Source organism: Ovis canadensis, chromosome 1 (assembly GCF_042477335.2).
Source record: "Ovis canadensis isolate MfBH-ARS-UI-01 breed Bighorn chromosome 1, ARS-UI_OviCan_v2, whole genome shotgun sequence".
In the NCBI taxonomy this organism is placed as follows: Eukaryota; Metazoa; Chordata; class Mammalia; order Artiodactyla; family Bovidae; genus Ovis; species Ovis canadensis.
In genome coordinates, this window is record NC_091245.1 from 85,625,844 (window position 1) to 85,640,627 (window position 14,784).

The 14,784-nt window shown below is 38.6% G+C and overlaps 1 protein-coding gene across 2 annotated transcripts in view; it reads right to left on the minus strand.

The window, feature by feature from the left end:
• VAV3 (vav guanine nucleotide exchange factor 3) overlaps positions 1 to 14,784 on the minus strand; it is a 428,368-nt gene that overhangs the window by 15,259 nt on the left and 398,325 nt on the right. For both annotated transcript variants that reach the window (XM_069599254.1, XM_069599261.1), the window contains exon 25: positions 9,471 to 9,600. In XM_069599254.1, the coding sequence (XP_069455355.1) occupies positions 9,471 to 9,600 (130 nt within the window). The remainder of the gene's footprint in view (positions 1 to 9,470; positions 9,601 to 14,784) is intronic.

Sequence of the window (14,784 nt, forward strand, 5' to 3'; positions counted from 1 at the left end):
TGTATTCAACTTCTCATGCTATTAGGAAAGGCGAGAGTAGCAGAGTTAATACTGGCTCCCTTATGCAGATCTGGAATTCAGCAGGGAAAGCTGGACACTGGTCGTATATATGAGGCAAAAAAGAGCTCTCAGCATTGTTCCTCAAAGCTAGCCTAATCCAAATTTTAGCGAGGGGGAAAAAAAAAAGAATTCTTCTCAGTTTACATTTGTTTTAGAGGAGAGAGAGACTAGAAAAACCAAAGCCTTGGGTCAGGCTGCCACATGAGGGTACCATAGTCAGTTGGGGAGAATTACACACAGTAAGAGCAGTTTTAACTTTGGAAAATAAGGTTTATAGAAAGAATGGTATACCAAATGAGACATGTTAAAACATATAGGCTGCTTTTTGAGCTTTGAAACATATCTTTGAAAAAAGATAGCATTGAGTGAGGTTACTTGTATCTGTAGAATTTCAGTCTGTAAGCCATAGATTTCTGAAGTGACCCTGGGTCCTGGCTACTAACTGTTAAAGCTATCAGGTTCAGGATAAAAATGCCTTACAGTAGCTAGTAAAGCTCCTGATATAAGTAAATAAAAAAGGGAAGCCCAACATGACCAAATAATGAAGATGTGCGGCTGTAGTTGATCAGTTGCCCAAGAACAGTAAATTCTGTGGATGTGATAGACATCCTAAGGAAAAGAATACAGAAAATGTCAGCAATATGCTGGAACCACCTTAGCCCAGGAAAAAAGTGTGTAATTTACACTTCCCATGTGCCAGACATTGTTCTAAGTACCTCACATATTTAACGCTCTTAAAGCACATAATGCAAACATTACCTATGTTGAGATACTATGATACAGAGTTGCAGGATGAGATAAACTAGGGAAACTTGTCACTTTGCTATATCATATAAGCAGCACTTCTGGTACATTTATTTAACCAATGAAACCCTCCTTGGATGCTTCTCATGGGGCTGGCAGTTCATGAAACACTAGGTTGGAGACATTAATATATGTGAAAGGTATTTGAATAACATAGTATTCTGTTAAAAATTAAATTATTAAATATCAGAATTACTAAGTTCTTATTCTGTATCAAGTATATTTTATAATATTTCAGACAATCACTCATGTAGGTTATTGGGGAAACTTTCATTGGCTAGAAGTACCCTCTCTCAGGAAGACCATGCATTTCACTGTAGGAAAGTTATAAGCCATTGAATACACTTTGTTGTATTAAGGTAATGTTTCCCTTCTAATTCCCTATCCACTGACTACCTGTCTACCCTAATAGTGCACAGTCTTCTGATAACTCCAACAGAAAAAGAAAAAGATGGAAAAATTTGGAGAAAAATTTAAAATTAGTACTGTGAGATTATAGTGAGTTGAAGGGCGGCTCACCCCCACCCATCCCCCATCCCTCCACTGCCCTCAACCCTTGCAAAAGTTATGTCCACCTAAAACCTGTGAATGTGATCTTATTTGGAAAATAAGATATAAATTTTGCAGATATAAATTAAGGATCTCAAGATGAAATCATCCTGTGTTAGGATGAGCTGTAAATGAAATAACTTTCTTTATAAAAGAAGAGAAAAGGAGATGACACACAGAGGAAAAGGTGATGTGAAGACAAGGCAGAGATTGGGAGTGCTGTCTATAAACCAAGGGACACCAAGGACTGCCAGCAGCCATCCAGAAACTAGAAGGGAGGCATGCAGTGAATTGTCCCTCAGAGACTCCGGCAGGAACCAACCCTGCCAACATTTTGATTTCAGACTTATGGCCTCCAAAACAGTAAGAGTAAATTTCTGTCAATATTAATCCCCTCAATTTATGATAATTTTTATGGCAGTTCAAGAGGCTATTTTATGAGATTAAAACAGATATTTAAATTACCAGCACAAAATTAGATTAAATCAAAGTCACATCCCTAATGACCAACGAAAAAGAAGATGAAAGACTGAGGATAAAATTAGGAGATCAGAATATGAGTGGATAAATATGGGTATGTTGAACTACAAGGGCAAGAAGTTAAAAACTCAGTGGATATTTGAGGAGTTTGTATAAAGGAGATAAATATTATCCACTATTAACACTGTGACCAAACTAATAAATAAGCTAAGATATTATCAGGATATTTAAAGAATTATCAGGAATAAGCAAGTTATGTTACAGAGAGTTAAATATGAATGATACAAATTCTCCAAGTTTCTAAAACACTGGCTAAAATGAAGTTTAAGCCCCTTGTCAGATGGCTAATAGAATCACAGAGCTACCCGTGTGAAAGGAAAGCAGCCGCACTAGGAAGAAGCAGGCTTGGCTCTGGCTTTTACTTTTTCCTGCAAGGTCACTTGTACGGTCCCAAAGACCCAGGAAGCCTTTGTCAATTTTTGAAGAATTGCTATAACATTTGTCATAGCTTCAAAACGATCAAGCTGTTCTATATTTGTTTTCAAACCCACTCATCTTTCCCTGTTTTTTCAAATAACATAGTGCTTTAATACCTGCTATGTTTCCCAAAGACCTTAGGCTCTGACTTCACTCACTTAGCCCTTCCTAAACATGTGTTTTATGAGAGGCGCTGTGCAAAGTGCAATTTGAGAATAAGAAGCAAAGGAACCTGGTTTCCAAGGCTTTAGGGAGTAATACACTTGAAGAAATTGCTAAACCTATATAAAAACAATACTATTAATATATATTCTATGGAAACTGTGAGATGAAGTATGAATGATTCATAACTCTTATCTTCAACCCCAACCACTCTTCTTAGTATCAGCTGCCTACTGAACCACTGAGTATGCACAGATACTAAAAATTTGTACAAAATGAATATAGTACCTTCTCCTTTGTATGTGTTATATCCCTTTTGTTTCTTGATCAGGCCATCGTTTCACCATTTGGGTCATCGAAGGCAGATACTTGTATATCACACATGTCCTATTTCTACCTCAATTCCTTTATCCAGTCAATTCAGTCTCCAGATTATATCTAAATCAGCCCATTGTCTTACTCTACTGTCTGTGTTCAACTTTTGTCCAGACCTCCATCATCCCTCCCCTGGACATCTGTGGAATTTTCCTCACGCCTTTCTCTGTCCATGCCTCTCTCCAAGCCATTCTCACAGAGTAGGCAGTGACCTTTCAAAACAATGTAAATCAGTCCATATCATTTTCTGCTTATAATGCTCCACTACATTTCCACTGTATATATGAGAATCCACTCACTATGTTCTAAACATTTGGCCCCCTTCTAATTCTTTAAATCGGAGAAGGCAATGGCACCCCACTCCAGCACTCTTGCCTGGAAAATCCCATGGACAGAGGAGCCTGGTAGGCTGCAGTCCATGGGGTGGCAGAGTCGGACACGACTGAGCGACTTCACTTTCACTTTTCACTTTCATGCATTGGAGAAGGAAATGGCAACCCACTCCAGTGTTCTTGCCTGGAGAATCCCAGGGACCGGGGAGCCTGGTAGGCTGCCCTCTATGGGGTCGCACAGGGTCAGACACTACTGAAGCGACTTAGCAGCAGCAGCAACTCTTCAAATGTGTCAAGTTATTTCCTGTTAATGTCCTTCACACAAACTGCTTCTTCACTCTGGTGTTTCCCTGCCCTTCAGTAACCCACATCCTGCCAACTGTCTGTAGATGTTGTAAATGTCACCTAGATGCCACTTCTTCAAAATGACCTTCCAGGTTAAACAGGTCCTCTTGCTGTACCCGTTCACCTGTGCATCTGCTTCACGACTTAGGAGAATTTGGTGGCTCAGATGGTGAAGGATCTGCCTGCAATGCAGGGAGACTGGGGTTTGATCCCTTGGTAGGGAAGATCCCCTGGAGAAGAGAATGGCAACCCACTCCAGTATTCTTGCAGGGAGAATTCCATGGGGCCTGGCAGGCTACAGTTCTTGACGTCGCAAAGAGTAAGACACAGCTGAGCCACTAACACATACACACATGAAGTTATTTGTTTTATGTTTGTTTGGTGGCACTAATGGTAAAGAACCCATTTGCCAATGCAGGAGACTTAGAGAGACACAGGTTTAATCCCTAGGTTAGGAAGATGCCCTGGAGGGAGGGCATGGCAACCCACTCCAGTATTGTTGCCTGGAAAATCCCAAGGACAGAGGAGCCTGGCAGGGTGTCCATAGTGTTGCACAGAGTCAGACACAACTGAAGTGACTTAGCAGCAGCGCTGTCTATCTTATTCACTCTTATATTCAGCATCCAGAACAGAACTTGGAACATAGTGTTGAATAAATATTTGTTGACTAAAAGAACGAACGAATGAATAAGTAAATACAATATGGTCACAGGTAAAGAGATGGTTTCAAGTACAATGTACTCAGTACTCTACACATCCTAAAATCAGTGCACCAAGCTCCCCCTGCTCCTGGAGCAAGCGGAAGAGGAGAATGCTGACATTTTCCTCCAATTCTGTTAGTTCTCTTCAGCTAAAGGCACCATCTCTAAATTTTATTACTTCTGAAATAATTCAGATGTAAAAACTGCAGTAATAGTACAAAGAATTCTAATTTTGTTTCACTCAAACTCCTCAAGTGTTAATATTTTACATTTGTTTTATCAAGCTCTTTAGTTTTCCTGAACTATTTTATAATATGTTCCAGACGTAATGCCTTTTATCTCTAAATATTTCACTGCTGTTGTTTAATTGCCAAGTCCTGTCCGACTCTTTTAGCAAGGCTCCTCTGTCCATGGGATTTCCTAGGCAAGAATACTGGAGTTGGTTGCCATTTCCTTCTCCAGGGGATCTTCCCAACTCAGAGTTTGAATCCATGTCTCTTGAGTCTCCTGTATTGGCAGGCGAATTCTTTACCTGCTGAGTCTCTGGGGAAGACAATTTCAGCATGTCCTTCCTAAAATCAAAGGGATTTTCTTCTCACACATTAACAGTACAATTATCAAAAACAAAAAATGACTAATCTAGAAACATTCAACATGTGTGAATTGTCCCATATGTGTCCTTTATAGTAAAAAAGGAAAATCATTCCAGGTACAAGACTCAACCTGTTGTGTCTAGCTGCCATGTTTCATTAGTCTCCTTCATTCTAAACCAATTCTGCCCTCTTTCTCTTTCATGCCACCGATATTTTTGAAGCGTAGAGGCCAATTATTTTGTAGAATGTCATTGAATTTGGGTTTGTTTGATGTTTCCTCATGATCAGATTCCAATTGTGGGCCCTGGAGGGCAGGAATACCACCAAACTGGTGTTGCAGCCTTCTCAAGAGCATCACATTAGGAGGCACATGATATCAAGCTGTCCCATCATTGGTGATGCTATTTTTGATCACTTTTATGGTTTTTCTACTGTCCCTTTTGTAATTAACAAGTTCTGTGATGAAAAGCTTTGAGATCATGTAAATATAGTGGTAACCAACAATTTTTTTAAACAATAACCAACTCTGTGGCCCAACTAATCTTCCATTTACTTGGGAAAATACCTAAGGTCTATTAATAAGTTATGAAATAGCTAATTGTGCAACTTTCCCAAGTATAATGGTCCATTACCATTCTACCTTACCTCCTTTTTTCATGTGTACAAAGAAAGAAACCTAGGAGCTGCTTTTGAAAGAACATAATAAAATGTCTAATCTCATTCTTTATTCATCAGATGAGAAAGCTGGGGCCCAGACAGGCTAACTGACTCGCCTAAGGTCAGACAGCTTACTCAGTAGCAGCCCTGAAAATAATTAAGTGCTCACTGTAGAGCAAGAAAGGCAAAAGTCAACTCAGTATATACGAGCCCTAAGGGTACACCTGCAGCAGTCTAAGGCAGTTTTTCTGTGACCATTTTTGGAAAGTAATGAGATTCTTACAGAGATTCACAGGACAGGGCAGAACATCTTCCATGGGGCCACTGCATGAGGGGTCTCTAGGGAAGTACAAGAGCTCACTGCTGTGCCCGAGTTCTCTTCGTTCTCTTTCTTCCTCTCTCCATCTCTAGCAGAAACACTCAAGTCATTGCAAAGGCAGAAACTATCTCACAGTCCTGGGACAGAGCATTGCCTACTCCTCACCTAGAAATGCTATAGGCTCCTTGTTCAATACTCTGGATATCTGTTTAATTCTAAGTAGTATCTTTATATATGTTATTTTGAAATTACATGAGGTAGGCCTGTCATAGTCTTACCATATTTTACACATTTGAGAATAGTTTTTAATTTGCCTAAGAACAGTCTAACCTAGGGTCTTCTGAGATGGCACTAGTGGTAAAGAACCTGGCTGCCAAGGTAGGAGAGATAAGGGACATGAGTTTGAGGCCTGGGTCAGGAAGATCCCCTATAGGAGGGCATGGCAACCCACTCCAGTATTCTTGCCTGAAAAATCCCATGGACAGAGGAGCCTGGCGGGCTATAGTCTATAGGGTTGCCAAGAGTCAGATATAACTGAAGCAACTTAGCAGACATGCCTGCATTCTAACCTAGGCTAATACAGAAGCAAGCAGCCTCTTCTACAATGCCCCGGGTCTTTCTTTTCCAAGGTGACTATGCATTTAAAAGAAAAATAATAATAAGTAGCAGGCACCGGGAGCTAGAACTCCAATCTTACCCAGAACACAGGTGGTCCTTGTGGCTTGTCTGCTCTGCCTTCTCCATTACTCAGAAGGAATGGAGACACCATGCCCTGTCCAAGCCAATGTCCCCCAGTATTTACTACTTCTTCATAAAAGTTATTCTGAGATGATATTTAGCAGTACACCCAAAGCTATGAACCAGAGGTAATGACTCTAAAGTCATCCTACACAAACTTTCTATACAGAGTATGTAGAGTTTCCTCTTTACCACTTCTTGAGAGGCACATGCATAAAAAAAGAAGCAATGCTTTAATTAAGAGTCAACCTTTAATCAGGACTTGGCATAAAATGAGCAAGGGATATTTTAAAAAATCATAAAAACAAAAGATGTAAGTTGCTATGAGCTAAAACTAGTAATTCAGCTATTAGAAATACAGGGAAATGTTTGCTGTGTTAGAAGAGGAGGGACAAGTAGGCCTAGCAGCAGCCACAGTGGAAGTGGCAGAATCAGTAGGAGCTCAGCTGACTGCTGTTGTGTGTTTACCATGTTATCAGCACTCTGCTCCACACTGTAGGTACAGCACCTCCTTTAATCCTCAGAATGGTCTCAGTGTTCTTCTCATTCCATACAAAGTTAGCATCAAGCAAATAAAACACTGGGAGAATATAAATCTAATCTAAGATTATAATCCCACTCTACGGTAACAACTGAATAATCCTGGAGTGTAAGATCTTGGAGACCGTTGAGAAATTATTGCTGACTGATGCACCAACTCATGCCCTCACTTATTTCTGGTCACTTTGGGAGTGAGATCTTTGCTTCTCTTCCTATATAGAAACAGACTCCTAACCAGACTTGTCAGAGCCTCCTCACTAAAGTATAAGCTCCACAAGGTCAGGGACTTTGTATTCTCGACTACTATTTCCCGTACCTAGAACACTGCCTTGTCTGTGGTAGGTAATTATTATATGTTGAAGGAATGAATAACTGAATAATACATGAACAAAGGCTGGCTATAACAAAGACTAAATTTTAAATGAATGATTCTCTTTTACTTCTCAGTTATAAACGGGTTCTTATATCATGACTTGCCAGAGTCTCTTAAAAAGACTGGGCTTACAGTGTTTGAATTCATGAGTCTAAAAATCTTCCTGTGGTTGGCATGGATGTTCAAAATCATGCTGTTGGATATGCTTTAAAAGAGAAGAAGAGTCTGTATCTCCACCCCTAGTGAGTAAACAAGTTTGAGCATTAAATATTTGGTTAAACCGTAAACAAAAATTTAAACTAGGCAACTTCATTTGCTGTTGAACTATATTCTCTGAGCAACTACACGTGTCAAGCACAGGAAGTGCCAGTGCTTTCCCTGACTGCTAGCCCCCCTCACCTGGACTTTCTAAAACTAAGTGAGTAACTCAAACAGGATTTGTAATGTAGCTGACCTCCTTGGCAACTTTTAGTATCTTCTGCTACTGGGAAGGCAAACTAAAAGAACTGAAAATTATACTTTTCATGTAGGGAAAATGTCATAACCCTGGTAAATTTTTAAGGAATTTTGTAGAAAATTTGTTTGTTTGTTTTTTCTTTTTGAGGGAAAGTTCCATGTTTGAATTAGCAAAAACTATGGCCTATATGAGTGTCTAAGATAATTGGGTAACAGAGGGACAGAGGGCTAAAAGCATAGAAAGATAAATTTTAATGTGTTTACAGTTTCAACAAAAAAGTGTGCTCTGACTAGTCTCCTTGGACAAGCCGGTTCATTTATCACCGATCTCTGTGAAGAGAACAGCTATTAAGTTATTCAAATTAAAAAACAAACCTGCCACTTGATGTGACAGGTTACTTGTATATTTACATTATGGAAGTGCTATGAAATTTTACGGGTGGTGTTAGTGCCCTGAGCATTATTTTAGGAAAAAAAGGTAAAATTATATTACCTGATGCAAATTCTTTTCCAAACACTCTAGATATTCTCATTTTGACTAGGCTAAACATTCTGAGGGCGATAAAATCGTATTCCTTTTTCTCTAAAACAGTTTTATTAATACTTTTTAAATGCTATTAAAATAAGGGAATGAAATCAGTTTATTCACAGCATTTTTTCATCAGAGTGTTCTCTTTATACACTGTATCTACTAACAGGAAGATTATATGACAGTAAATGATGAGAAAAGTTTTTGACTTGAACTCACATTCAAATTATAATGGGGAAATATATATAATTAGGGCTGATTAGCATTGTTGTATGGCAGAAACCAACCCAACAGCATTAGAGCAATTTTCCTCCAATTAAATTTAAAAATTATAACATGCTTTTGGTTTGTATCGGAGAAGGCAATGGCACCCCACTTCAGTACTCTTGCCTGGAAAATCCCACGGACGGCGGAGCCTGGTAGGCTGCAGTCCATGGGGTTGCTAATTCTCTGTGATTATGTGTGACACAATGCTCATTCCAAAAGTGCCTAATGTATACCTTTAAATATTGGAATCAGAGGAAACATGCTTTTAGTTACTTCAGAGTTCCAAAAGTAATCATTGAACTGGAATCGATAAGCAGACTTGGGGTACAAGGTTAGATGAGAGAACCGTGCACCAGTCTTGCTTAAGTCCTGTTAATCAAACAGGATTGTGACCATAAACATGTGTCAGTTAAAAAAAAGTTTGGCTAATATAAAAGTCATGGAAAAGTACAAAACTTACATATCAACATACCCTTCATTTCTGATGGATTTGACACAAACATGATTTTTAATTTGGCACAAAGAACTAAATCTAGGCATATTCATAAACCTGTTGGTCCATCTGATTCTACTTTGCTCTGGAAAAAAAATCTTGTTAAATTCATCAGCGTATAAATTGGTTCTGTTTCAAAATTGGGAATGAAGATGTTTAATGTTATCATGCCTTCAATCCTTAGGTGTCAGCAAATTGTATTCTAAATTACAATACTCACAGCTGATGCCTGCTCTATTACCCCTCTGTCCAGTTGAATGTTCTGGCTCCTTGTATGGAAACTGCAGAGTTGTATCCAAGGTTCTGAATCCTTCTTTAAGAGAATGATGCTTGTAGTACTCCACAAGTTCCTTTAGGGAAAAAGAATCAAACACACACACTCCTTGACACATAATGACACACAATGAAGGGATAATCAAGTTAATGCTAAATTTTCCATAAGCCCCCTGGTGCCTCAGTGGTAAGGAATCTGCCAGCCAAGAGGAGATGCAGGTTTGACTCTAGCCTGCCACAGGCTTCCCTGGGTCAGGAAGATCCCTTAGAGAAGGAAATAGCAACCCCTTCCAATATTCTTGCCTGGAAAATTCCACAGACAGAGGAGCCTGGCGGGCTATAGTCCATGGGGTTGCAAAGAGTTGGACACAACTTAGTGACTAAACAACATGTTACAATAAGTAAATGCTCTCCCTGCTTCCTGGATGTACAAGACACCCAACTAGTAATTGTCCTTGTTACCCAGGCCATTTATAATGTGAGTTACCCCTCACTGTTACTCAGTATCCTGTTAAGTCTTCAGTTGGATGTAGTAAGTAAAAAGAAGCCATAATAAACCTCAAACTCAGAACAGAAAATCTTGTTCTTACTTATGAAATACTTTTTGTTTAGGGAGGCAAGAGCTGTTTTATGAATATATAGTAATCGATAGTTTCCTGCATTTTCTTTCAGCATAGGAGGAAAAAAAACTTGATCCTAAATATGCTTGTCCACTGTAAACCAACGTTTTTAAACCACAAATATTGTTTGCTTGACATTGCTTCTGGCTTATGAGGAAGTGTTAGTGACCTTCTCTTAGCTCTGTATGTCACCTGACTCACAGAAGCAAATAATGTAGTTCTTTCCAATTTTCTCTTATACCTAATTTGCCTTAAATACATCCAAGCCTAATATAATAACCACCTACCATCTTTCATACTATGATCTCAGAATATTTCTATTGTGATGTCAGTTTCACAGATTTTGCACAAATCTTAATCCCTCTACTTTAAACAGAAAATTAATAATGGTTAATTCATAATGGAAAATGAATATTATCACTAGATGAGTACCAGTTATGTTTCTTAGAAAAACCTGAAATGAAAATACAAGCAAAATAACTTTTAACCTAATTATTCAGTGCTGCTTCTACAGCACTATTATTTAAAACTGTATAAAAGCAACTCATTTCTTTTAAAAAAAATCACACTGCCATCAACTCAGCCTTTGCATTCAGCACTTATGTTCAAAGTCCCCCAAACAAATCAATCAAGTCAAAAATCACCTGAAAGAAGAGAAAGAGAATCATCATTGATCTATTTATTATTTAAGACCAAACTTGGATGAGTTGTGGAATACATGGTGTGGCGTGTTCCAGGGATCACAGAGATTATGAAGATAAGGTTCCTAGCCATACCCACTGTGGAAGGAAAGAGAAGGGTTATGGGAGTTTAGAGGCAAGAAGGAAAGAGAGCTTCCTTTTCAGAGTCCAGAGGGAAGGAAGAGGGACGAGTTCATGAGGGGAGGTCACTTGCCTTAAATTGAATAAAAGTATAATTCCAAAAGCCAGGAAGGATGAAAGGATTATTTTAAGTAGAGCAGACAGGCTGGGAACAGACAAAGATAACAAAGACCATCTTCATAAACTAAAAGCAGCATGGTTTGGCTCAAGTACTGGATAAAGCAAATGGAGATTCTTCACCTTTCACATCTGTAAAATGGGGATAATAAACCATTTCACAGACTATAGCAAAGAAGGGATAAAGTACCTAGTACCTGTGAATAATCATGAGAACCACCATGATCCCATGTGCTACATAGTTTTATATAGTGTGTGTGTGTATATATATACATATAGTTTTATATAGTTATATAGTATATGTATAGTTTTATATAGTTTCTTACAATCTTCAGACAAGAAACAAGAGATGGGTCTTTTCCCCACTGATGCTCAAGGCTCAGTGAGATTAATCAGCTTGGGCAAGGTTGAATAACTGGTGTCTGGCTCCAAAGTTTCTGCTCTCAACTACATTGTACTATTAGCAAATAGTAACCTGGTAAATGTAAATATGCAAAAAGGGAAGCAGAGGGAATGAGCATTTTCTAAGTATCTTCTTGTTTTCTTAGACCTAAGATGATATGCTTTTACACATGCTATAACTTAAATTTTTTTTCTTCCATTCTTTCTTCTTTGCTTGGGCCCAGATTATAAGTGTACTTGCTGAAGCAAAGGAGTAGAATCTGATGAACTTAAAAGAAAAAAAGCTAAACTATCAGAAGTTTTCAGTTCACTTCAGTCACTCAGTCATGTCCAACTCTTTGCAACCCCATGGACTGCAGCACGCCAGGCTTCCCTATCCATCACCAACTCCCAAAGTTTACTCAAACTCGTGTCCATTGAGTTGATGATGCTATCCAACCATCTCATCCTCCGTTGTCCCCTTCTCCTCCCATCTTCAATCTTTCTCAGCATCAGGGTCTTTTCAAATGAGTCAGTTCTTCGCATCAGGTGGCCAAATATTGGAGTTTCAGCTTCAGCATCAGTCCTTCCAAAGAATATTCAGGACTGATTTCCTTTAGGATGGACTGGTTGGATCTCCTTGCTGTCCAAGGGACTCTCTCAGGAGTCTTTTCCAACGCCACAGTTCAAAAACATCAATTCTTCAGCACTCAGCTTTCTTTATAATCCAACTCTCACATCCATACATGACTACTGGAAAAACCATAACTTTGACTAGGTGGACCTTTGTTGGCAAAGGAATGTCTCTGCTTTTTAATATGCTGTCTAGGTTGGTGATAACTTTTCTTCCAAGGAGCAAGCATCTTTTAATTTCAGGGCTGCAGTCACCATCTGCAGTGATTTTGGAGCCCCCCCAAATAAAGTCTGTCACTATTTCCATTGTTTCCCCATCTATTTGCCATGAAGTGATGGGACCAGATGCCAGGATCTTAGTTTTCTGAATGAGTTTTAAACCAACGTTTTCACTCTCCACTTTCACTTTCATCAAGAGGCTCTTTAGTTCTTCACTTTCTGCCATAAGGGTGGTGTCATCTGCATATCTGAGGTTATTGATATTTCTCCCAGCAATCTTGATTCCAGCTTGTGTTTCATCCAGCCTGGCATTTTTCATGATGTACTCTGCATTAAGTTAAATAAGCAGGGTGACAATATACAGCCTTGATGCACTCCTTTTCCTATTTGGAACCAGTCTGTTCCATATCCAGTTCTAACTTTGCTTTCTGACCTGCATACAGATTTCTCAAGAGGCAGGTCAGGTGGTCTGGTAGTCCCATCTCTTTAAGAATTTTTCAGAGAGTTTGTTGTGATCCACACGGTCAAAGGCTTTGGCATAGTCAATAAAGCAGAAGTAGATGTTTTTCTGGAATTCTCTTGCTTTTTCAGTGATCCAGCGGATATTGGCAATTTGATCTCTGGTTCCTCTGCCTTTTCTAAATCCAGCATGAACTTATGGAAGTTCATGGTTCATGTACTGTTGAAGCCTGGCTTGGAGAATTTTGAGCATTACTTTACTAGCATATGAGATGACTGCAATTGTGCAGTAGTTTGAGCATTCTTTGGAATTGCTTTTCTTTGGGATTGGAATGAAAACTGACTTTTTCCAGTCCTGTGGCCACTGCTGAGTTTTCCAAATTTTCTGGCATACTGAGTGCAACACTTTCACAGCATTATCTTTTAAGATTTTAAACAGCTCAACTGGAATTCCATCACCTCCACTAGCTTTGTTTGTAGTGATGCTTCCTAAGGCATTAGAAGTTTTTATCCCCAAAATGGCTTCACTGATCAAAATATGGCATTTATATTATGGTGGTTTTAACATGGTTTGCAAAGGCAAGGTCTGGAATTAAATTCTGTTTAGAGACCAATATTAGCATTTAAGTTTTTTAAATGCAAAATTTTGTAAGGTCTCTGAAAGAATCATATACTTTATCATTTGCATCAGCAACACACTTCTCTTAGTTTTATCACTGAACTGAGTGAGTGTGTTCTTTAGGAAAAAAATTTGAAAATAAACCTGAAAGTAATATTAAGCCAATAACTTTGAACTTTCATGTAATTGAAATTGTTGTAAATGTTATAAGTAGTTTGTTATAAGTAATATGAATTTTATGCATGCTATATCATGAGTAGTATGAATTAAAGTTTATGAGAAGTTGGCTAGAAAACAGAATTATCATACTGAAAAGGACTTGTTAATCATTTAATACCTACCCACCTCCAGATTTTATGGGAGCAAAAATGACTTTTCCAAGGCCTAGGGCTGTGTGGCTTGGTAAGCGGCAAACACTTCAGTAAGCATCGAAGACATTTTCGTTCCATTTTTACCGTCTTATGAGGGTAAGTCTTCCTACATGTTTCTAACTAGGTAGAATTAAATAGTGCCACTGTGGATCTCTTCTAATTCATGCCCTTCTGCTTTCTATAGTTTAGTCTAATCCGCCCCCACTTTCGCAGTCATTGACCTTCAGGTACTACAAGTAAATAAGATGACGCTAAACAAAAGAAATCACTATGCTTTCCTTATCTCACACTGACACAGTGGTGTCAACAATGCAAGTCTCTCTGAAAAATAATGAGTGAGAGCCAGTTATTCCAATTACCAAGGAAACGGGCAATGGAGATGATTTATAAACAGCATTTGGACAAGGACTGTCTGGCATACATGAAAATTAGAACAAAATTAATGCCTTGTAATCTGGATACAGAAATTCATTTAGAATTTAAATTGAACGACTAGAAAAACAAAGATTTCGATTAACCAAGCCATTGAAACCAGAGGGGATAAAAAAAGGTTAGGTTATAACAACCTGAGGTCAATCTTCTTGAGAAACTGGCTGATTTAAAACGAATTCTGGATTTTGTTTGCATTTTACATCCTTTCCCAATTAAATTTAACCCTAGAGTGTCATTAGATAAATGAATATTACGTAGGTGATATAATGTTACCAGTCAGGATGAGAAGAAACTGAACTATACTTAAGAAATAACTCTATTCCTAGACCAAGATATACTTACGATGGCAACTGGGTTATCTCCCAACAACATAAAAGGCATGATAAAAGGTAACTCCTTAAAGTTGCAGAGGGAAGCCCCTAGCTCCCAGAGAGAAGTGCCTATTAACCCTTTATCTTCTTCCAGAGGGGCTGGTACTCAGATAGGAGCCATTCCTTCCAATCAGGTGTCCAGGTGTGGCATTTCCTAGTTTAGGGTCCAAGTATAGATCTATCTGAGGCTTTGGTACAGATAGATTTACTAATTTGAG